General features: G+C 38.3%; 1 protein-coding gene across 1 annotated transcript in view; it reads right to left on the bottom strand.

The window, feature by feature from the left end:
• The window catches only part of lcor (ligand dependent nuclear receptor corepressor), a 123,832-nt gene extending 102,138 nt beyond the window's left edge, over positions 1-21,694 (bottom strand). The window contains exon 1 of the mRNA XM_017435580.3: positions 21,488-21,694. Coding sequence (XP_017291069.1) covers positions 21,488-21,584 — 97 coding nt within the window. The 5' untranslated portion in view covers positions 21,585-21,694. The remainder of the gene's footprint in view (positions 1-21,487) is intronic.
• Positions 21,695-22,784: the final 1,090 nt, after the last annotated feature.

Genomic DNA, 22,784 nt, shown 5'->3' with positions numbered 1-22,784 from the left:
ATTACATTAGAATCACGCGATTTCACACGGGGGACAACTTTCCGTGAAGTTTGGTGAGTTTTTGAGTATGTTAAAGCCCTCAAATTTGCGATCTCGGGGGGAAAAGAATAATAATAAGAATAAGAATTCCACGAAATACAATAGGCCTTCGTAGCGCTGTCGCTGCTCGGGCCTAATAAATAAATAATAATAATAATAAATAATCGATTGCACCTAATTTGAATCCTAATATAAGTCACATTTACAAATACATTAAATTAACAAAAATGATAAAGTGCAAACAAGGCACCAACACACGTCTCACTTCTAGGCCAATGAATAATAACAGAGAACTGAAAAACAGAGAGATGCTGTACTGTACTGTGCTTGAACAACACAACAAAGCATCTAATGCTGAATTTAATAGAATAATTTTACTGTTAAAAAAGGATAAATTAGCTCGCATCATATTAATATTTTTACTAAGTACAAAACATGCTTACCATATTCGGTCTTGTAAAGCCACCTGCTGAATTTCGGCTCAACTAACCATTTTTGGTTAAACCCGCTCGTTGGATGTTTATTGCTGCGGCTCTGACGACCTGCTAACTCCAGGTAGCTGAAGGAGGGTCGGCCTCAGGGCTCATTAGAGTCCCACAGGGCTCCGTGAACAGCACGCAGACCTGAGTGCACGGTGGAGGCGTTTATACTTGGCGCCTACCTCGGAGCAGTATTCTCCAAAAAGACGGGGGGCAGTACGCTACGTAACCAGTGGAAATAAGGTAAGCAAAGAAAGAGCAGATGGTTGTCACATCAAAAATGGCTGCACGTATTCAGGAGGAAGAGCTGTTGTTTCTGGCTGTGATACAGAGAGGATGTTTAAACTTAAAGCATTCAGTTTGACTTTTATTGATTTATTTGCTTTAGTTGTGATTCACCCATCATAGGACTAATATTTCTTCCCTCTGTGGTCTATAAACACTCCTTTTTATCAGCTGCAGTAACCTCCTTCCGTGAGTTTTGAACCGTTTGATTATCTTTGTGATCTCTCATAGAGGGATCATATAAATGCTGATATAGGCGAACCAGCTCCACTAAAGCAGCAAAATCATACATTTTGAATGAAGCGCGGCGTGCGCGGTCGGCGAAGTTACAAAAGGTGTACGACCACGCGACGTAACACCGTGCGGGACCTTCGCGCAGGGGCGGGGACAGCGCGATTGTATCACTGTTGGCGCACGCACCCTCGCACGGTAAGGTAGATAAAGGTAGCGGTTTTGGGGGAGCGGGTGGAAAAAAAAATGTGTAAAAAAATGACGTACTTATAATAAACAGGCGGAGCTTAGCCTGGCGGCCGAGTCAGCAAAGCCTGGCGGCCGGGTCAGCAAAGCCTGGCGGCCCGCCAGGCTTATAATACGCGGGGGGAAACCCTGAACACCAGTTAGAAACAGTGTTAATAAATCAAAGATAAACTCAGATTCTAGTCTAAAAGTTTCCTCAAACATTTATTCTGTTTAAAATGTAGCAGACACACAACCTGACTAATTTCACAGAGTCCATTTACAGTAGTAGCTTAAATCACTCGTTTCTTCTCTAGTGTCGCTGCTGCGGACTCTCCTTTATCCACCATGACAGTTTGAATCTGCAGCTTAGACAGAGCCAGCTGGAGCTCATCTGACATATGCAGAGCAGACTAAAGTCATGGAGAAAAACTGCTATTTCAGTTGATACGTTTAAGACATTAAAAGACGAGACATAAAAATTATGTGTCAACCAAAAATATTGATGACAGTCGACTTTTTTTGAATCGTCTCGAAAGCCCTAGTCACAAACTAAAAAATAAATAAATAAACAAGCAAGCAGAAAAACTAAGCAGAATTTTCTCTTTACCACAGCTTGTAATGTTATAGGCACTACTGAGAGTACCAATGAGTAACAATGGTACTTACCAAGTACCAATGTATTGGAACCCAGTGGTTCCATTTGTACATAGTAGTTGGATATTCCAAGTTCCAAATTGGAAAAATCTACTGAAATGTTATCCCTGATGAACAGTAAGAGTGAAGAGTCCCACCCCAGCCCACCCCTCAAGGAATGGCACAATGAATGTAACTCATTTTACATCTGATTCTATTGTTATACAGAAATGATTGAAGCAATTTACTAATTTTTACAATTTACTCACGCAGCTGTACAAAGTTACATGTTACATGTTCCTTTATTACACAAATTACAATATTTCTCAAATTAACCAATGTACACCATCCTGCAAGCATATAGACTGAATGGGGAACCTAATATTTATTAATCCGTTGCTAAAAATTAATCTCAAACAAATTAAATTTTTTATTTTACTTGAGTAAAAAAGAATGGAAAAAAAAATCAAAATGTCTATTCTTGCATTGTTAAAGATTATTGGTTCTCATGGGTTAAAAGGTCAGAAAGTAATAAAGGTGAGTATTGTTGCCTTAGGTCAATTAACAGCATTTTACTGGAAGTAACAATACTGACTAATGACAAATTTTACAGAATTTAATCATTGTGTTGTTGTTTGCAATGACCAACTTATTTTGAGTCACAGCATCTATCCAGCTTATGAAAAGAATTTGCAAAAATCATCCACATGTAGAGTGAATAAAACCTTGGTTTAATTTTTTTTTCACAAAAAATTATACAGAGTTAATAAAACACTGATCTCTTAGTGGTAACTACAAATCACCCATAGTGGCCCTTGGGGGACAGAAGTTATATTTATGCGCGTCAACTACTAAGGCAGAGTTAAAAAATTCAAAATAAGCTTCTGGCCCAAGAGGCTATAATTGTTGATCACCAACAGAGTCAGTATTAAACTCAGCTTTCTCCATGTGACTGTTTCTGCCTCAGTCTTCTTGATTATTATGATAAACAAAAAGTTACTTAAAAAAAATATTAAAACTTACTTTTGTAAAATATGAATGATGACTCATAAAAATGCCTTTTTTTATCTGTCTCTGGCTAGAAAAACAATCAAAAATACAAATCAGTGTTTCAGAAACATACTGCATGAGCACCCAGTTATATAATGAAATGATGGCAGACATTAGGGCAGCAGTGCCAAAATACAAGGCATGCTTGACTGTTCTGATGGAAATCGCAATAGGCATCAAAGCAGGAGAACTGTGTTCAGCTCCTGTGAAGTTTCCCTTTCCTTTTGATAAACAAACTGTGGCAAATATCACAATTTGTTTACATATCAAACCAGATGTAGACCTTTACAAAACTTTCACTTTTAGGCCATATTTAGACCTATTTTAGTCACATGCATTCAATTTAAAAATGCTCGTATTTGGTCTCACCCACCTGCATGTACCTTTCAAGTAGAAGTCAGTCTAAGATTTAACTTGTGTGTATCTTGCTCCAAAATAACAAGATATGGCTCAAAGTTTTTACTTTAATACGTCTGATTCATATTCAAAAAATATGTAGCAAGTTTTAAAACTTTAAAATCACAACTTCAGCTTGCTTTATCATTTCCACAGCTGTTCAGCAGAGTTGGACTGAACCAAGTCAAAGGTGGTGGGGTGGGGGGTAGCGATTATCTTTGAAGGTTTTATTTTTCATTTTTTAAAGTAAAATTTGAATCAATAAACACTAGATACTTTTGTCTTGTTACTAGGAGTGATATGTTGTTTTTAAGTCAAAAACCGAAGGAAAAAAAAAGGATAAGCTTGCACCCCAACTTTGAAATATGGTGAAGCAGCTGCCCCACTTGCTCCTTTGACCAGACGTGATTATTGTTTTTTTAAAATTTAGGTATTATATAGTTCTAAACAGATCTTTACTTTGTCTCATTTACACTCCGAGCTTTGCACCACCTCTCCTCCAACAACCACCAGTGTCTCCATCCACACAGATGGTTGCCTGTAGCAGAAGCTGCAGGCCCTGACTGTTTGTGTGGGGAAAAGACAATGAGGTCAGTCTTCCTCAGGCAGTGTGAGTCAAACCCTAACATTCTCTGCAGCCTCAGAAGCCATCATCAGGGATGATCTTCTGTTTTACTCTTCATACAATGACTCCTATGTGTTCCTCACACATAGCAACCAGTTGTTGAATGAGGTCAAAGTTGAGTGTGAAAACAAGGACGGGTGGTTTGTTCCTTCACTATAATTTGTTTAGTTTTATCAGTGAGGAGAGAGAAGTTGGCACTGCACAGACAGAATAAAAAATAAAAAAGAGGAGACAAATTTAAGCTGAAAAAGGGAAAGTGGCAGTGCAAAGGAGGCTGGTGCTTTCTCCTCTGGCTTTTTTCTCCTGAGCCTTTTCTTCCTGTTTCTTCCTTTGACAAGTTGTCAGAAAAAGACCAAAAACATGCTGAAGGAAAAGACATGTAGATGTAAAAGCAAAATGAGAGCACAGTCTAAGAGGGTACCTTCCTCTTCCAGTCCCATCACAGCTGTTTTGATTTTTATACGCCAAGACATTTAAAAAATTATATTTTTGTAACAAGCTTCAGAAGAGCAGAGTGCAACTCGCACCCAGCTTTTACTCTAAAACCTGAACTGAGATAAAATCGGTGACCTCTGTGTTCCAAGACAACACGTGTCCACAAGGTTAGTGACGTTTATGTCACTCGTACTCTTTGTTCCAGATTCAAAGACATGCCTTCCAGCTCTCCCTTTTCATAAAAAGCCATATTTAAAATGTTCAAAGGTTGAACATGTTCTTTTCAAATACTGTCTCCAATAATTGTCCATGTTAATAATTCCCCCGATGAGTTTGTTTATGTGCGGACTAATTTCCCTGAAGCCTTCTTCAAACTGTAAAAATTTACTGGCTTGTTGATTACAGGGCAGACACTGGAGGTACATGATATCTACATACTGTAGATTTATGATGCTTTCTGGTGCAAAAGGTTTGTTGTTTCATACAAAATGGCAACACTATAAGCAGTCCTTTTGAATGGTCAAATTTCCATCCCTGTTCGATTGTTGAGTGATTACTTCTTTCAATTGGTTTATTGTATGAATCCTAGATTAACAAAGTCTGGATTAAAACTGGATTATTAACCAAGACTAAACTATATTTATTGGTTGAAATTTCCTTGACAACAGCACTATTAAACAATTCAAGTATTAGCATGGCATCATTGATCCTAATTCTCATGATTTTCTCATTTGCAGCAATAAAGTACTGTATATACTATACATGTTTGAGAAATGGTAAAAATGGTTGAGAATGATTTAAGTTGAATGTAAAAGCTAACTTATTATTAGGAGTTTGCCAATATTTAATGTTTTGTAGAGAAATTATTTGAAACTGACAGTACTTCCAACCAACTGCAATTTATAAAAAGAAGAAAAAGAGGAGCTGTGTTGTAAAGATGATTTTGGTCATGAAAAGCAGATCCATGCACATGAAGAATGAAGAAATTCAGCCCACCTTTACCTTAATAACCTAAAAACTGTTTTGACTGTTTCTAACATTTGGAATTAAGTGTTTGTCAGGTTGTCATTTTGGTGCCATTTCATTAATTCTGAACACAGTCTGGTCTGTTGTTACAAATGCTGTTTGAACATGTTTTACATAAAAATTAAAATTAAAAATCCACTGGAGCACTGGAAGGTTTCTATTCAAGTAGGTTAAAAAAAGGCTTCATTATTTTTATTATTTCACAGGGTGCAGGAAGTATTAAGAGACTAGTAAAAGCTTAAAGGGATAGTGCAGCTATTCTGAAGAGGTGTTCTGTGGAAAGGTTATGAACAGTTAATATCTTACCTGCTGTAGATAGATCTTTGAACTGCCTCACTTTGGAGTCCAAACACAGTTAAAACCAAAGTGGACTGCTGCCATCCAATTTTGACCTTTAAACTTTCACAGCACTTTATGCTATAGCAAGTTTAAAAACCTATATTTTGCTGACATTTTTGCATTACACATTTATTTATATAGGAATCTTTGGTTATTTGTAAGCATAGATGGCAGCAGTAGCAAGATGCATCATGAGGAATACTCTAATTTGTTTGATAAAATAACTGTACAATAGTGTAAAAATAAAAATAATAAGAAAAAACAAGCGTCCGTATAAACTGCTATTAAAGTTTGGAGGTTGGGAATTTTTTTAGGACTTTGGTCTCAGACAAGAAATTAGCTCATGTGCTCTGTTGGACTTAAACGCTTTCTTCAAACTGAGGCTGTTCAAAGAGCTATCTACAACAATTTAGGTACTATTTGGTCATAATGTTTCCACAAAACCACACTTCTAATTGGCTAAGTACCTCCTTAAACTATTACCTTTAATTTTTGTTCAGTCTGACAGAAAAGCTACAAGCCCATTAGCTTGGTTGGTAGCCTGTTTATCAGGCTTCAGGGCACGCAGTTCCCTAAATTAGGTAATAATATATTTCCAAATATTTGTCCCCAGAAGTGAGTTTGTTCCTATAATTCTGAGTTCAATGTAATCACAAATTCAGCAGTGGATCATCTTAGATCAAATGTAAAAAGAAGCTTTACAGCATTCAGCTCAATGATTCAGTAGCAGAGGTTTTACTCCTATAAGTGATGTTGTTTTTAAGGCCAATTTGTGATGAAGTCCTTTTCAGTGTTTGAATTGCAAATAATTCCCTATTGTTTACGCGTCATTTGTTGTGCAAACCTCCTCCGTCATGAGCCTCACCAGATGTGTTTATTTTGGTATAAAAGCAACTTAGCTTGGTAAAGACTCCCTTTTCCAACCCTCCCTGTCTCTCTATTGTTCCAACTCACCAACATTTCTGTGTGAGGAACTATATATCCCATGGTTCACCTGTTTGAGCACGCTGCTATGCTCAAACATTTATTCTCAGAATAAACTCTCACCTCAGCCATTTGTTTAACAACAACAAACTACATTAATAATGTGAAATTATCAGTGGAAGCTGCTTTAAAAACATCAGTGATATGTTTGAGTTTATTAGTCTATAATTACCAAACCCTCAGTTTTCCATATGATCTGATTCAGACCCAGTTTGTTAAAAATCACTGGTCTTGACATACTCGAGCTGACACAAAGCACAGAGTGAGTCCCAGTGGAAAAGGCAGCAGCTGCTTACAGGGATAAACCTAGACTATATCTTGCATCACTTTATTTAGTTTCATACGCATATGTCTGGTTAAGGAAACGACTGCCATCCATTTAAAGTAAATCTTTTTAAATCATTTATAGAAAAAGCTATTTTAACATTGTTAGGGGTCCAAGTCAGCAAAGGCAAGAGAGCTTCCATGATACCAGCTGAGCATGGAACCCTATTAAAACTATTCAATTTTTATTTTTATTCCATAGATAAAAGTCATACTGTAGCCCAAACTGCAAAGAGTTTTAAGATAATATTTACGTGGTGGTAACTTGTCCTGTAACTTCTAAACAGTAAGTTGCATAATTTAATGCCTTATATCTATGCATTCCCTGCACTGTACTGAATCAGATGGTATAGGCCACTCTCATTTCTGCCTAAATGTTTTTTTTTTTGTTTTGTTTTGTTTTTTTTTTTTGCTACATTGCAAAATTCGCAAGAACTACTTTTGGCTTTAGTTGGAGGTTGAAAGGTTGATCGCCATGAAGTTCACCATAATAATTCTAAATACTACGCTGAGTAAAAGTTGTCAAAGACAAGTAACTAGTTTCAAAAATGTAAAAGTTTAATATTTAATGATAGTTAGCAAAAAACATATTTGGACATATTTTGAAAACAGCAATAGCTGATGAGATGAAATATATACTGCTGTTGGGGAAGCCAATTCTAAATTACTGGATCAAAATTGACAAACACTGAGCCATAAGGGGGGATGCTGGGGGATTTTAGTTTAATTTGTGATTATTGCTAAATGTATCTGATCACTAAGATGTATGCATATCTGCCTCTGAAGACCTGAACCAATCAGAGACAGAAAGCCAGGTCTTCACCTCTGACTGGCTCTGAACTTATATTCAGAGAGCGCTTAGATCTATTTGAAATCTCGCCTTGCAGTGATACAGCTTGTTATGACAGGGTACACAACACTGACTATAACAAGTACAGGACTGTCTCAGAAAATTAGAATATTGTGATAAAGTTCTTTATTTTCTGTAATGCAATTAAAAAAACATGAAATGTCATACATTCTGGATTCATTACAAATCAACTGAAATATTGCAAGCCTTTCATTGTTTTAATATAGCTGATTATGGCGTACAGCTTAAGAAAACTCAAAAATCCTATCTCAAAATATTAGAATATCGTGAAAAAGTATACTAGTAAGCTATTCAACTAATCACTTGAATCGTCTAATTAACTCGAAACACCTGCAAGGGTTTCCTGAGCCTTGAAAAACACTCAGCTTGGTTCAGTAAATTAAATCACAAGTATGGGGAAGACTGCTGATCTGACTGCTGTCCAGAGGACCATCATTGACACCCTCCATCAGGAGGGTAAGACACAAAAAGAAATTTCTCAAAGAGCAGGCTGTTCACAGAGTGCAGTTTCAAAGCACATTCACAAAAAGTCTGTTGGAAGGGGGAAATGTGGCAGGAAACGCTGCACAACCAAGAGAGATGACCGCAGCCTTAACAGCATTGTGAAGAAGAGCCGCTTCCAGAATTTGGGGGAGCTTCAAAGACAGTGGACTGAAGCTGGAGTCCAGGTATCAAAAGCCACTGTTCACAGACGTGTCCGGGAAATGGGCTACAATAGCCGTATTCCCATGGTCAAGCCACTTCTGAACTCAAGACAACGGAAGAAGCGTCTGACTTGGGCTATGGAAAAGAAGCACTGGACAGTTGCAGAGTGGTCCAAAGTCCTCTTTTCAGACGAAAGCAAGTTTTGTATGTCATTTGGTAGTCAAGGCCCCAGAGTCTGGAGAAAGGCTGGAGAGGAGCAAAATCCAAGTTGCTTGAAATCCAGTGTGAAGTTCCCACAGTCAGCGATGGTTTGGGGAGCCATGTCAGCTGCTGGTGTTGGTCCACTGTGTTTCATCAAGTCCAGAGTAAATGCAGCTGTGTACCAAGAGATTTTAGAGCACTACATGCTTCCATCTGCTGAAAAGCTCTATGGAGATGATGATTTCATTTTCCAGCATGATCTGGCACCTGCCCACAGTGCCAAAACCACCAGTAACTGGTGTACTGACCATGGCATTACTGTCCTTGATTGGCCTGCCAATTCCCCTGACCTGAACCCCATAGAGAATTTGTGGGGTATTGTGAAGAAGAAGCTGAAAGACACCAGACCCAACAATGCAAATGAGCTAAAGGCCGCTATTGAAGCATCCTGGGCATCCATAACACCACAGGCTGATTGCCTCCATGCCACGCCGCATTGATGCAGTAATCTGTGCAAAAGAATTCCCAACCAAGTACTGAGTGCATTAATGGACATTTTCAAATGTTTGATTTTGTTTTGCTGTTATAATTATTTTTTTTACTTGGTCTGAGGAAATATTCTAATATTTTGAGATAGGATTTTTGAGTTTTCTTAAGCTGTACGCCATAATCAGCTTTATTAAAACAATAAAAGGCTTGCAATATTTCAGTTGATTTGTAATGAATCCAGAATGTATGACATTTCATGTTTTTTAATTGCATTACAGAAAATAAAGAACTTTATCACAATATTCTAATTTTCTGAGACAGTCCTGTATATGTAAATTGAAAAGGCATTCTGCCTGAACATATTCCTAACCATACAGAGGTCAAAGATATGTCAATGTATCTCTTGAAATTGACAACAGAAAAAAGTTGCACAAAGTCCTTTCAAACCACAGAAAATTTATTTTGAGTTTGTTCATGGATTAGTTTTTGAGATACACTCATTTTTATAAACTGTAACAAAAAATAAAATAAAATGCACATTGTGCACAATTTGCAAAAAGACAGCATACATGTACAAAAATCTCTGACCTTTGGGAGCTTCAGAATCTCTTTGTATAGTGTGATCTAATGTACTGGTAAATTTTACTCTCTGTGAGCTCAGTAATATTTTTTCCTGCATTATTATTTGTGTTGGCACACACTGTTTTGATGGCATCCTGATCAGACTATACCCTGAACAGCTCAGATGGCGACATATGGTCCACATATTCTGAAGGAGGTGGGTGCACACCTGGCCTTTTTCGGGCAGGAAATGTGATGGGGGATGTGGCAAGTTGTTAAGACTCCTTTTGAATTTTCTAGCCAGCACCATCACCAGAGAGTGTGTCTGACCTGGAGCGCTTTCCTCTTTGCTGGTGTCCAACTCCTCTGACTCCTTCATCTCCCAGTGTCTCCCTCCAGGCTACAGGATACCATAGGAGAGCAGGAGATCTCAGTTTTCCCCTCCTTATTATCATCTACATCATCAGCACTGCACACAGAAGTTACACGGAGTGTTAGATGAGTTCTGTGCGACAGTAATATAATACAAATGCATATTTGGTGCAAAATTCTTTCAGTTGTATCTTTTTCTTACTTTACTCTAAATTAGAAAACAAATAATATTTCATGAATATATACTTACATGTCATGGGAGAGCTTTATCCCTTCAATAAAGTCAGCTTCATCTCTACTGTTGGTAAAAGCCAGTCCAGAAACTCATCTTCATCTGGGGCAGGAAGTCCAGCAGTGAGTAGCTCGGACACTGGGACGCCATGAGTTCTGAAACGCATTTGACTTTTTGCGGTTCAATAAAAATGTGTGTGAGAGTGTGTTGGGGGTTTTTCGTGAATGTTTGGTGTGTGTAAGCTGCGTGTTTTTGAGAAAGAACAAGAAATAAAACGATAGCGAAAGCTCTTCGGCAACGCATGTGTGAAACTGGAAGTCGCACGTAAAATGACATTATTTCCTGTTGTTTCAGGTAGTGGCGCGCAAAAAACAAACAGTAGATTGTGCTTTCAACGCGATGACATATTTAAACATAAGAAGTGCTGTAAACAGTTTATCAGATCAGTAAAGCACCTGGATACCCGGCTTCTGGATTTTAACTTTTTCTTCAATGTTTGCAAAATCATTAGTCAAATAAAACAGCACTTTGGGACATGTTGAGTGCGATACATGCAAGTGTAACTCCTCTGGTTTTATATGCAAAAATAATTATTGCTCTTATTTGGTTGCAATTTTATCAGCATTTTTTTTAAAAAGATATGCAAATGGGAGTGCTGGTGCTCCCGCCAGTCTTAAAGGGTTAAATTATTTTCCTTTTTTTTGTACTGGACTGAAAAACAAACAGTAGACCCTCACACAACACACAGTACACACAAACACTTTTACAAGTTTCTGACCCTAATACCCTCATGTTGTCAGATGAGATTTGTTTTTGTTCTTTGCTTTGTGTTCCATCTTATGAAATCAAAAATATAAAAATATAAATAAGATGTGATTCTCAAATAGAGCTGATAACCAGTTTCAAGGAATATCACTGTGTTAAAAAGTCATGTTCTGTTTTTAGTTGTTGTTTTTCTCTTTCCTCCTCTGGTCACATGGAGCACTGAGCAGTGATCCCCCTCTCCTACCTGAGGCTGCAAACCTTGGTAGTTGAGGGGGAATCCCCCTAAACTTCCATGATCCTTTAAAGAAAATACTTAGCTAGTTGTACTTTGTAACTGGTGGAAAAAAATGTCAGGGTTGGCTTGTCTACCTGAGAAGCAGCACCTCTCTCTTTTCAAGGTAAAGCAGTTTTAAAACAAACATTTGCAAAAAGCTACAAAGAGTTAGCATGTTAGCAGATGATATTTACAGCCAGTTGTGTCAGGCTCGCTATGGAGGCTAATAACTCACTAATTAATTAACCAACACTGGCTTGTCAGCCTGTCAGTGTTACTTTACAAAGAGCAGGACAACAAAGAAAAAGTAATATTCTGTGCAATAAGCACAATTACTTTAGAAATAAATAAATAAAACGGCCTGTTGACTGGTGTTTTATTTGACATTAGATTGAAATAAAAATTTTAATTTATTCTCAACAAGTGTGATTAAAATAAAATGGCAGCCCTAATCCTAAATATCATCATAAATAAAAATGTTTCAAATAAAAAAAGCTGATCACATATTAGTTTAAAATCTGTCCAGAGTGTAGACAAAAGCTGACACTGATTTTAAACAAAGTGAGTAAGTTAAGTTTCATTTATATAGAACCTTTCATAAAAAAAAAAGAAATACAACATCACTAAGTGCTTCCCAATAAAATGCCTTAGGCTATCAACATGGTCACTTGTGGTCCTGTCTCTCATTTATATCTGAACATTAAAATGAAAATGACTCTAAATAAAAATTGTATTTAGTATTATCACACTATTAAACTCAAAGAGGGGCCACGGTAGCTTGGTGGTCAGTGCTGTGGTCTTATAATCCCGAGGCTTCAGGTTTGCGCCCAGGTTGCATCAGGAAGGGCATCTGGAAGAAAACAATTGCCAAATCTCTCGTACAAGTTCTCTTACTGTGACAACCCCCACTGAGAGGAGCAATATGCTTAAATATAGGGAAAGCTGTAGTAACAGTATTTGCATTTTTTTGCACCGTTTTTACATACAAACAAATCTTGTGATGCATTTTTAAATTTTAGCTTTTATACTGAGAAATTGTGAAATTTTTGCTTAAGATTATCATACCGTCAGAATCTCACCATGCCTATTATCAAACAGACCACAGCTGTTGTGTCTATAGCATCAAAAGCTGAAGTGAGTGTAATTCTATGTTAACTGTAAAATAATAAAAAATGGCCACTTCTTCCTTTAGTGATTGAAAGCAGCCACGCGCTGTATGCCATGGACTGTCCCTTTAACACTGAACCATGACAGCTTACCACTTATTAACCGACTGCTCTGTCCCATTATTATCTCATTAGCCGCCTCCTCTTGTTCAGAAATACCGAGGTGTTACTTAGTATTAATTAAATGTGAATGGCACACACTTTAATTTCATTAATATTTCATTTAGATGGAGAAGAAAAAATTGGAGACTTATTAAAATAATAAGGCATTCCTTGAGCTTAATTGTCACAACTACATGATTAAGCCCCAGTCTTAACCCTCATACGGCTCTTAGCAGATGTGAAAAAAGAACAAAATGTCCTCACTTTCCAAAAATGTCCTCAAGTTCAAGGTCTGAGATTCCTTCTTCTGAGGGTTGAAGTACACCGAGCACACACTAAGACTCGTCCACACCATTAATCAAATACTCTGAAAGCCAGATTGCTTAAATATGACCTTGCACACAAAAGCAGCCACTATAGAAGAACAAAAAGGAATTCAGTGAAGTTGGGTCCTGGTAAACATTCCTGCTCCTCTAAAGCCTCGCCACCCCTCACCATGCCCCTGTGTGTGTGTGTGTGTGTGTGTGTGTGTGTGTGTGTGTGTGTGTACATGGGTGTGTGTGTGTGTACTCCAAACACAAATTGTGCATGAACCCACATGGCATGTGTGTCCAAAGATCTGTACCAAGGAGGTCAGGTAGCTCACATAACAAAGGTAACTCGTGCGCACTCACGCTCACACACAATGGAACACTTACATAAAATTTTGGGCTGAGTCAGGGAGGCCGTGTTCAAAGTTTAAGGAAATGAAACACTCTGCATACAGGTCACAGTGAAAGGAAACAAGGACAGAAAACACAAAAGTTTGAATGCACCTGCATGGTTACAATGAAGCTTTCTTTTTTTCTTCAAGTTTTAATGCTGATTCAAAATATAATAATAAAAGATGAAAAAAGTCAACTTTTCTTTTTTTAGGTCACATGAACTTTAGTTCAGCAAATTAAAGGCCTAGCATTGATTAAAGGGATGCATATCACCTGTGTCCTTTGATGCCAGTTTTAGACTGAGATCATCTTATGATGAAAAGGAACGGAGTTATAGGCGTTTCAGTCAAACCTTGTAAACGCCATTGTGCATGATCTCACCTAATGTTGAAAAAATTTTACAAGATGTGTTAGAACTCAGACTATGTGTTAAGGATGACTCTCAGCTACTACCACAGCATATTTTAGGTCAATATCTGTAAAACAGTCTGAGTTATAGCAATATTTGTTTGATAATATTTATTAACTGTGGTGGCCATCTTGAATTGGATTGACTCCAAAAGGTAATCAAATGTCGGCATACACCCAGTGATTACTTTCTGAAAGTTTTGATAAAACCTGTTCAGTGGGTTATGAAATTTTTTGCTAATAGACAAACAGGGTTGACTCTAAAAGTTAATGATAAAGTTATAAAAACAGATGTTGTGCGATATGGTAGCACTCAGAGAATAAATTCATGATTCTCAACTACTTCCACACCGGATTTCAAGTCAAAACTGACTGAATTCAGGCATTTTTTGTAGGTTTTGAGGTCAGCTGTGGTAGAAATTTTGAATGGCGTTAACACACAAAAAAAAAGTATCAGTTGTACATGTATTTCCAGTTATTGCTTTTTATCATATATCATAGCCGATATGTCTGTCACTGCTTTATCACAGACAGAGTTGCGTTATAAAGGCTTTCAGACTATAGGGGTCTAAAGTATGGAAGTATTTGAAGCAAGCTGACAAAATAGGGTGCTTTTACGCTCTGTAAGGTTTACATTCTGAATGTGTTGTGTTTGCTTCTCTTCTCTTTTTGACAGGTAAGCCATGTGACTGAACTCCTGCAAAAGATGAGTTTCTCAGCTCAGTTCTTACCAACAATATCCTTACAACATGCTGAATATTCAGACATTTTATTTTTAAGAACATAAATAATTAAGAGCTTCATATTTGATTTGGTCATGCTTAAATTAGAACTTTAAACCTATTTTTGTACTTTAAATTCAGACATTTTTGTTGCAAACGATAATTGCCACAGTTGACTCAAAAATAAAATGAAATGAAAATTGCAGATAATACGATTTTTTGAAGGAAAATTAACTACTTAACCAAAATGACTAATCAGAAATTTTGTAAATGGATTAAGTAAAAATAAAAATATTCATTAGTGTCATGTCTAGATTTTACCATCAGGTTTAAAAAACTGATTAAATAAAACCACCTTAAAATGTAGAAGAAACATCTGAAAGTGTAGGCAGTTTTATCTAACAGCTCTGAAAGTGCCCAACCCTACATGCAGACTAAAACAACATCTCAGCTTCTTATAGCACAAAGATTCCTGTTAAAGATGGTCACACACAATAATTAGCCTTTAAGTTTATGTTTACAGATTCATGCAAATGATCTCAGGGGAATAAAACCAACAAAGCGCCAGCTTTATCTTTAGGATAAACAGAAAAACAAGAACCTCATCATAAAGGCTTTTTTAGAAAGTCAGCTGCCTCCGTCTTCTTTCAGAAATACTTGAGAGTTGTCACGCTTTCTCAGCAGTGCACAAAAAACAAGATAAAAGAGTTTCATCTCGAGCAACAAATTCAGGCAGCAGGATGAAAGAGGCCTGTGCCGAACCGGAGCTGTGCCTGTTTGTGTCTCCTGGCAGTTTGGATAAATGTGTTAGCGTGTTTGAACGGGAAGCTGGAGGTTGCTGTAACCGAGCGCACCGCTCCGTGCACACGCACACCTTCTGTCCACACTCACTTATTGCCAGTGGTGCTCCTCCACAGATTGCAATCAACACCCTGCACCCACCCCAAAGAGAGCAGCCTGCCTCTTTACGGGAGCTCCCGGCTGGCACGGCTCGGCCCCCGAGACACCTCCACACACACACGCACGCACATCGCTGCATGTGTGTGCATGCATGTGTAATGAAGAGTCACATGTAGAGATTTATGGGGCTGGCATCCGGTCTGGTCAAACGGGCGGACCGCTGGCGCTCTCCCCCCACCGGCTCCAGATAAATGTGCCATGTTTTGTTTTCCTTTTCAGAAAGCCCATGAAAAGAATTAGCAAGATGAGAAAGTAGCAGGCAGCTCTCTCGGGGCGTCCATCTGTCCATTACTGAAATAAAAGCTGTCTGCTCAAAGAGGGAGGCGTGATGGAGGGATTTTGCCGACTTGATAAGACAGGGATTTGACGTTGAGCGCAGCGGGTAATCGAGGGACTGTGGACAGATACATGGGCAGATAAACAGAAAGAAATCTGGATCTGTTCATTTACTGACCTTCAGGACCAAAATGGATAATCCTGCCCATTATGCTTCAGCTACAAGTAGAGGAGACATTTGCTGTGTTTATAGCCCACACTGTCAGCTCCTTCAGTAAAATAAGCCTGAATTCTTTCCAATTCATCCAGTAATCAGTAAACAAAAGAAAACTAACTGAAAACCTGCAGCCGTGTCACAGTGATGAACATTTACAAGATCTGTGACCTGCAGACCTGTTGCAATAAGCCTGTAGATCAACATTATTAGTGCTTGATACCAGTTGTTTTCCTTCTTCCTGCAGTCATTTGAACTTCCTTACAAAAAACAATACTTTGGTGTTTCAGTGGCCTAAACTTCCAGCACCATCCCCTGATTTTAGTCATAACTGATGAATCTGTATGTTTGCTGTTGTATTGACTTGTAAGAAAAAAGCTCACTGTCGTTCATGTTTGATTCAAGAAAAGTTGGCAAATGTACTTTTTTCTTTTTTTTTTTTTGGGGGGGGGGTGAAATCTAACAAGACAGAGAGAAAAAGAAAAAGAAAGAAAAAGAACTACACCCGTGTCATAAAATTACATAAATTACTTGACACACCTCTGTTCTATCACTCTACATGGGTGTCAAACTTAGTTAAACTAAGGGGCCAAAATTATAAACATAGTCCCAGCCCAGGGCAAATCTCAGTCAATGAAAAAAATATAAACTGGCCTTGATTTTCAAATGTAATACGTCAAATTATTCATAAAGTAATATAAACTACCTTTTTGAATGACATAAAAAAATTAGAACAAGCATGACTTATTGACACTCATCATTAGAATTCATTTATGCCTTGCTCCCTTTCTGTCATTTATTTTTTAGTAATTCATTTGATCAGAACACATTAAATCAGCAGTCCCTCAATAAAAATTTAAATGTAAAGCTGGTAACATTTGACTTTGAAATAAAAAAACATTAAAAAAGACAAAGAAGATTTCTTGGCTGCAAGTTAATCTCAAAGACTTTGATCAGTCCATTTGAGTGTTGTTGGGTTTTTTTTTGTTTGTTTGTTGTTTTGTTTTGTTGCCTTTTACATGACAAAATAAAAGATGACAAAAATTTCTGACTTAACTTTCCTGACTCCAAAGTTGGCTAACTGCCAAAAGAAGTCTGCTGTAAGTACGCCCAGTTCTTTTTAAACAAAATGAGAAGTAATACAGACTCAATCTGTCACAGACTGGGGAGCTACTTCAAAAAATATTTAAATTACCTTAGAGGGTCAGATTCAATGGTAACAATGGCCAGATCTGGTCCGCGGGCCTTGTGTTTGACACATGCTCGACACAATTAAGATAGTTTACAATACGACTCCATAAAAAATAATGAGCCTGTGACACAGATAATATTGTGAGAAAACTTAGATAATAACGCAGACCTGCAGTTTTCTGTGTGAAAATTGTGAAAAACAGTTTCCAGACTACAAATTTAAATTCAGGGTTCCTACAAAATTACAGATGTTCCTGGATCCAAATTTTTCTATTTATTTTTTGGGGCTTTTTGATGTCCGAGTAGAAATCTTCCATATAAATGTACAGTAAAGACAAAAAATGGACAGTGGATATATATATATATATATATATTTTTGTAATTTATTTATTTAATAATTTAATTTAGAAAAAACATTTGCATGTTTTAGAAAATGTCCATTTTAAGACTAAAAACCTTGAAATGTACAAATCTGTTACAAATGATAAATTCTAAATATGAAGAAATTAATTACTATCCCTAATTTTATTATCAGAATGCCTAAAAACGACAGATGACATCAGCCAAAACATGCAGCTCAGATCTGGTTTGATTCACTTGTGGATCATTTCAGGTCTGGAGCTGAGGGGATCATCCAGGCCTTTTAAAGCAGGAGGAAGTCCACAGTTTGGCCTAAATCTAGGGCTTCAAAAACTACTACAAAGGTATAGATATTGCAATATTATTATTTGCAATAAAAATACTAAAAAGCATTTGACTAAATTGCAGAAATAAATTAAATGCATATTTACTCATATTTAACAATAGCATGCTATCCTAATATTGTGTAGACCTACTTCAAAATGTATAAATACAAATCTAAATTCATGTTGTTGTTTTTTTTAAAGATGTAAAGGTTTCGGCCTTCACTATAAAACTAAAGAACAAAAAGCCAATTTCACAATAAAAGTCGCTCGGTGATCCCATATCTGTTGGCTATTGGTCAAAAATAATTAGAAACATGTTAAATATCAGTACAAAAGCAATATTGTGTAACCCTAAAATATAAAAATTTTGGAGCTGGGACATATATTTTTATGTCAGACAAAGAAGAATGACAATGTTTTTTTTCCGTATGAATATTTTGTCCTTATAATGTATTCCAATCCCTTTTTGAAATTCTTCTAAGTTACTAAAATTTACTTCTATCTAGCAGTGTATCGTCTGCTTTTTTTTTTCTGTAAATTCTCTGAGCTGCGTGTGTCATTGTTGCTCAAAACTTCTAATAAAAAGCCAACCTGTAGCTACTCTCACAAACTCAACCTAAGGTATTAGTGGTGTGTTTGGAGAAGTGTTGGAAGTAAAAAAGCAACCTGCCACTTTCCCTCACACCTCTCTGTCTCCTTCGCAGCCTGTCTCTCACCAGTGCTGCCACAACCTTTCAGCAATCAAATTAGCTCCATTCACTTACCCAGAATATGTGCCAAAGGAATGAGCAGTCGGACTATAATTTCTACCAACTAATAATGTTAACCTTTCTGTGGCATATAGGCCCTACTTTATTATCAGCGCGGCACTGGGAACGAGGATGAGGCTCGATGTGTCGACAAGCTGCGTTCACGCACATCACTGTTCTTTAATAATAAGGCTCCTTAGTGAAGGTATAGGTGCACACATTTGTTCTCTTGTCACTGAGGTTCTTCGAGTTTAAGTTTTTCATTAACTTATGTGTTTATGATCAGCTCAGTAACCTTAATAAATTAACATTTTGAAGAAATAACTTGCACACTTTTTAGGGGCGATGTGGATGATACAAAATTAAAAAGAACTGCTAAAAAAATAAGCAAAACAGTTTTCACAGTTTTACCTCATGCTCTCTCTTTTTTTTCTTCTCCTTCTTTTTCTTTAGGGACTTAGAATAGCCTGAAAACAAATTGACCATCTTCAAATGCCCCACTTTCTTGCAGTTTTAAATAGGATAAGCTCTCAAACAAACCAACAATCATGTCAGGATTCAATCTGACCGTAGAGGTGACCAAACAAGCTCAGATGCAAACACACACGGAGGCTATAATGTCCAGCTGCAACTTCTCTGCCGTACTTTGTGGTATCTGTACACCCTGTGGCACCACTGCCGTATGACTGTATGGATTAAAGCTGCACAATAGTGATCTTGCAGTGCGTTTATCATACCGGAGCTCCACTTAACGGTATCGGATGTCAAATGCAGTGCCATTACTGTACTCCAGCAGGAACTCCAAATCATACTACATTAGCTTAATGTTTTTTTCAGTATTTTGCACAGGTTGCATGCCTCCCCCCTACAGACGAGGGCCACTCTCTGAGCTGCGTGTTACATTTTTAGGGAAGGGCAAAGTCAATCTCTGCTGCCTTTAACTTGAACCCAGTGACCCACTAAATCATTTAAACTGTGCTAATCGTAGGCTGCCACAGCAGCAGGAGGAGGAGGCAGGCGATGCACAAGAAACACTAATATGTGGAAGTAGAGTGCAGCTCAGTTTCAGTAAAATTAACTGCATCAACATTGTAGTTCATGTTCGTGTTTTATTGGAATCCTCTGAGATAATGCTTTTGCTATAACAAGAAATTTTCAATATAATGTTCATCCCCCTAATCCAAATTCTAATAAAAAGGCCTAGCATTCTCTGAAGGGATGTATATTGCCCACTGCCTTTCACACCAGAGTGTTAAACTAGTGTCCTATGACGAGAGGGGGACAGAGTTATAGCTGTTTTGGTCAAACCTTGTAAACGATGTTGTGCATGATCTCACGCCAAATTTTGAGATCTTACATGATCTGGTAGCACTTGCGGTATGTGTTGGAAATGATTCTCAGTTACAACCACACAAAGTTTTAGCTCAGTATCTGTAAAACTGGCTGAGTTAGAGTCATTTTTGTGTTGGCCAATACCAATTAATTGTGATGGCCAGCTTGAATTGAGGTGACTCCAAAAGTTAATCAGTTGTAGATGCACATCTGATCATTACTTTTTGTGAGAGGAATTAAAATACGCCTAGTGGTTTGAGAGATATTTTGCTAACAGACTAACAGGGTTGACACCAATAGTTAATGCCAAAGTTTTAAACAAGGATGTCACACAACATGTAGCACAATGATTATGTGTTGGGGATGCTGCTCTGCTACTACCACACCAATTTAGTGATCAAGATTTGTAAACTTGAAGTTACAGCCAAAAGTGAATCATCTGCAGATGTTCAGTCAAAGATCACATTCTTAGATTCTTTAAAAATCCATCCACTGCTTCATGAGATGTTTTGCTAACACTACAAATAAACAAACACTAAGGCAATGATGAAGAGGATAACAGCCTGCTCACAACAGACCACCTGGAGTAGCTTTTAAAGATTTTTTTGGATGAGCTCAAACTAACCCACCTCCCTGCCGTTACTTAGCCCAGCAATAAGGCTGTTGTTCCACTAGTCTCTGTAGTAATGTTAGGATGTTTGGATCTGAAGCTGAGTTTTCTGCTGCATCCTTCAACAAGTATTTACAGGCACAAAACGATTTAAAAGCGTCTTTAATTTTTTTTTATTTTTTTAGAAGTCCGTGCAGCTTCTCCCTAAATCAGGCCTACAAAATTATTTTTCACTGACCCCCTCTCCCATCCCCAATGCAGCAATGCGCGCTCACACGAGCCCATTTCCAGGGCAGAGGAAGAGGGGGGAGGGAGGGAGGGAGAGGGGTCCTCCTGTTTGGACTATGGGAGCGCGCGCGCGCACCGCCTTCTCAAGCACTCGGATAGGACGCGCGCTCGAGCGGGCACGGGCCGGCCAAGGAGCGGCGAAGCTGATTGGCTGAAGCGGGGCTCAATCTGAGCACGTGACACGCACTGCTTAGCTACAATAAATAAACTGCTAGTATGAGAGGAAAATGTGTAAAAAAATGACTTTGGCGGGTTGAAAATACCAATGTGCTCCGCGAGACAACGCGGAGGAACTGAGCAGGTCCTAAACACAAAGTGTGCGCGCGGAACGGCTGAAAGCCTGACACGGAAAACTTACAGCTTTATCTTTTTTTTATTTTATTTTATTTTTTTTAGATACGTCCGACCAGTGGGAGGCGACCAGGGCCAGGAGGGGTATATGACAGCTTCACGGACAGCCTGTAAGCTCTGGACATTACAGCCCCGGCTCTCTGCTCCTCACACTTTAACGAGCCAAAAGGAAAACACCGCTACCGGCGCACACCGGACAGATACCGAGCCACACACGCGCACACAATAATCCAAGCGAGCTTACCTACACAGTGAATGAGTTTGTGCCTCCAAGAGTCAAGTTCCTGCCGAAAGCCGCGCCTCTCTATCGTGCATTGCTGCCTTTTGCACAGACTCGCCATTTTCTATCGGCCACTCCCGTGGGCGCGCACATACTGCTGGGTGCTTCCCTGCGCGCACGTCACCGGTGCTTTTTATTCTAGGGCTGGGTGGAGAAAGCGATGTGAGGGGGACGGGGCTGCAGCATCCCCCTTTCTATGCCGCCGTTCGTCCCACCCACCGAAACGGCCCCCTCCCCTCCATATCTCCCAGCATCCCTGCACGAGGGTGTGCTGTCATTGGTGCTTTTAATGGGATGTTTGTTTTAATGTAGCGCAGCTCCAGAGTCCACGGCGCAGGGGCTCCAGATATGTCCTGCCTGAAAGCTGGATGTGTCAAAGGGCCGAGGGTGTGCCAGGAATTTACATGCGCCGAAAGATACTGCTTTTTTATTAAATAATCAACAGATGTGTTACAGTGTAAGTCCAAATGGAGTTTAAAGCAACACGAAGGTGCTATATGTCATGGATGTAAAAGCACCAACAGATAGCATAAAATTTGTTGAAAAAAAACAACAAAAAACAAAAAAATCCATAAACAGTAACAAAAACAGAAAAAGAACACTCAAACTTTACTTACATTATTTGTACTTAATAGCTTTATTAATATGCAAATAACAAGTGATGTTCAGTCACTTTGCTTAAAGCTTAAAGGTACAAAGACAATTTCAAAAGGTTATCCTGAACTATATCAAATGGTGCAGTTTATAAGAGTTTACTCTGGTTGTCTTCCAGATACACTGAAATGTAGTTCTGATTGGCCTACATCAGGCTGGCCTAGTCTGTGTTGGTAAACAAAAATGGTGGAATATGGCAAGTGTTGAATCACAGCAAATATGTTTGGATGGAAATGTAAGAAGCTAAACGTGAAAAAAAGAGGCTGTGTTCAAATTGTTTGCTCATTTATTATATAGTGCACTATACTGTGAGTCAGCCATTTTGTAGTGCTGTTCAAAATTTCACTGTAATTTTTCACCCTCTGTATAGTGCTCTGAAACTGGCCACTTGGTTCAATAAAAGTAGTGTCAAAAATCTGTACACTACATGGATGAAAATCGTCCCTGATGCATTGCGACCTTAGCAGACACAGCAGGCTAACCAAGGCATTATTGTGATTTTCAGATGCCCTGAAATTGCCTTTAATAATCTAGACATATCTAAATACCATGGCACATGTCCCCTCTGTCTGAGCTGTGGGGCTGAAGATGGTGTGTAATGTGTGGA

Source organism: Kryptolebias marmoratus, linkage group LG3 (assembly GCF_001649575.2).
Source record: "Kryptolebias marmoratus isolate JLee-2015 linkage group LG3, ASM164957v2, whole genome shotgun sequence".
NCBI lineage: Eukaryota > Metazoa > Chordata > Actinopteri > Cyprinodontiformes > Rivulidae > Kryptolebias > Kryptolebias marmoratus.
This window is presented reverse-complemented; position numbering and strand designations above follow the sequence as displayed.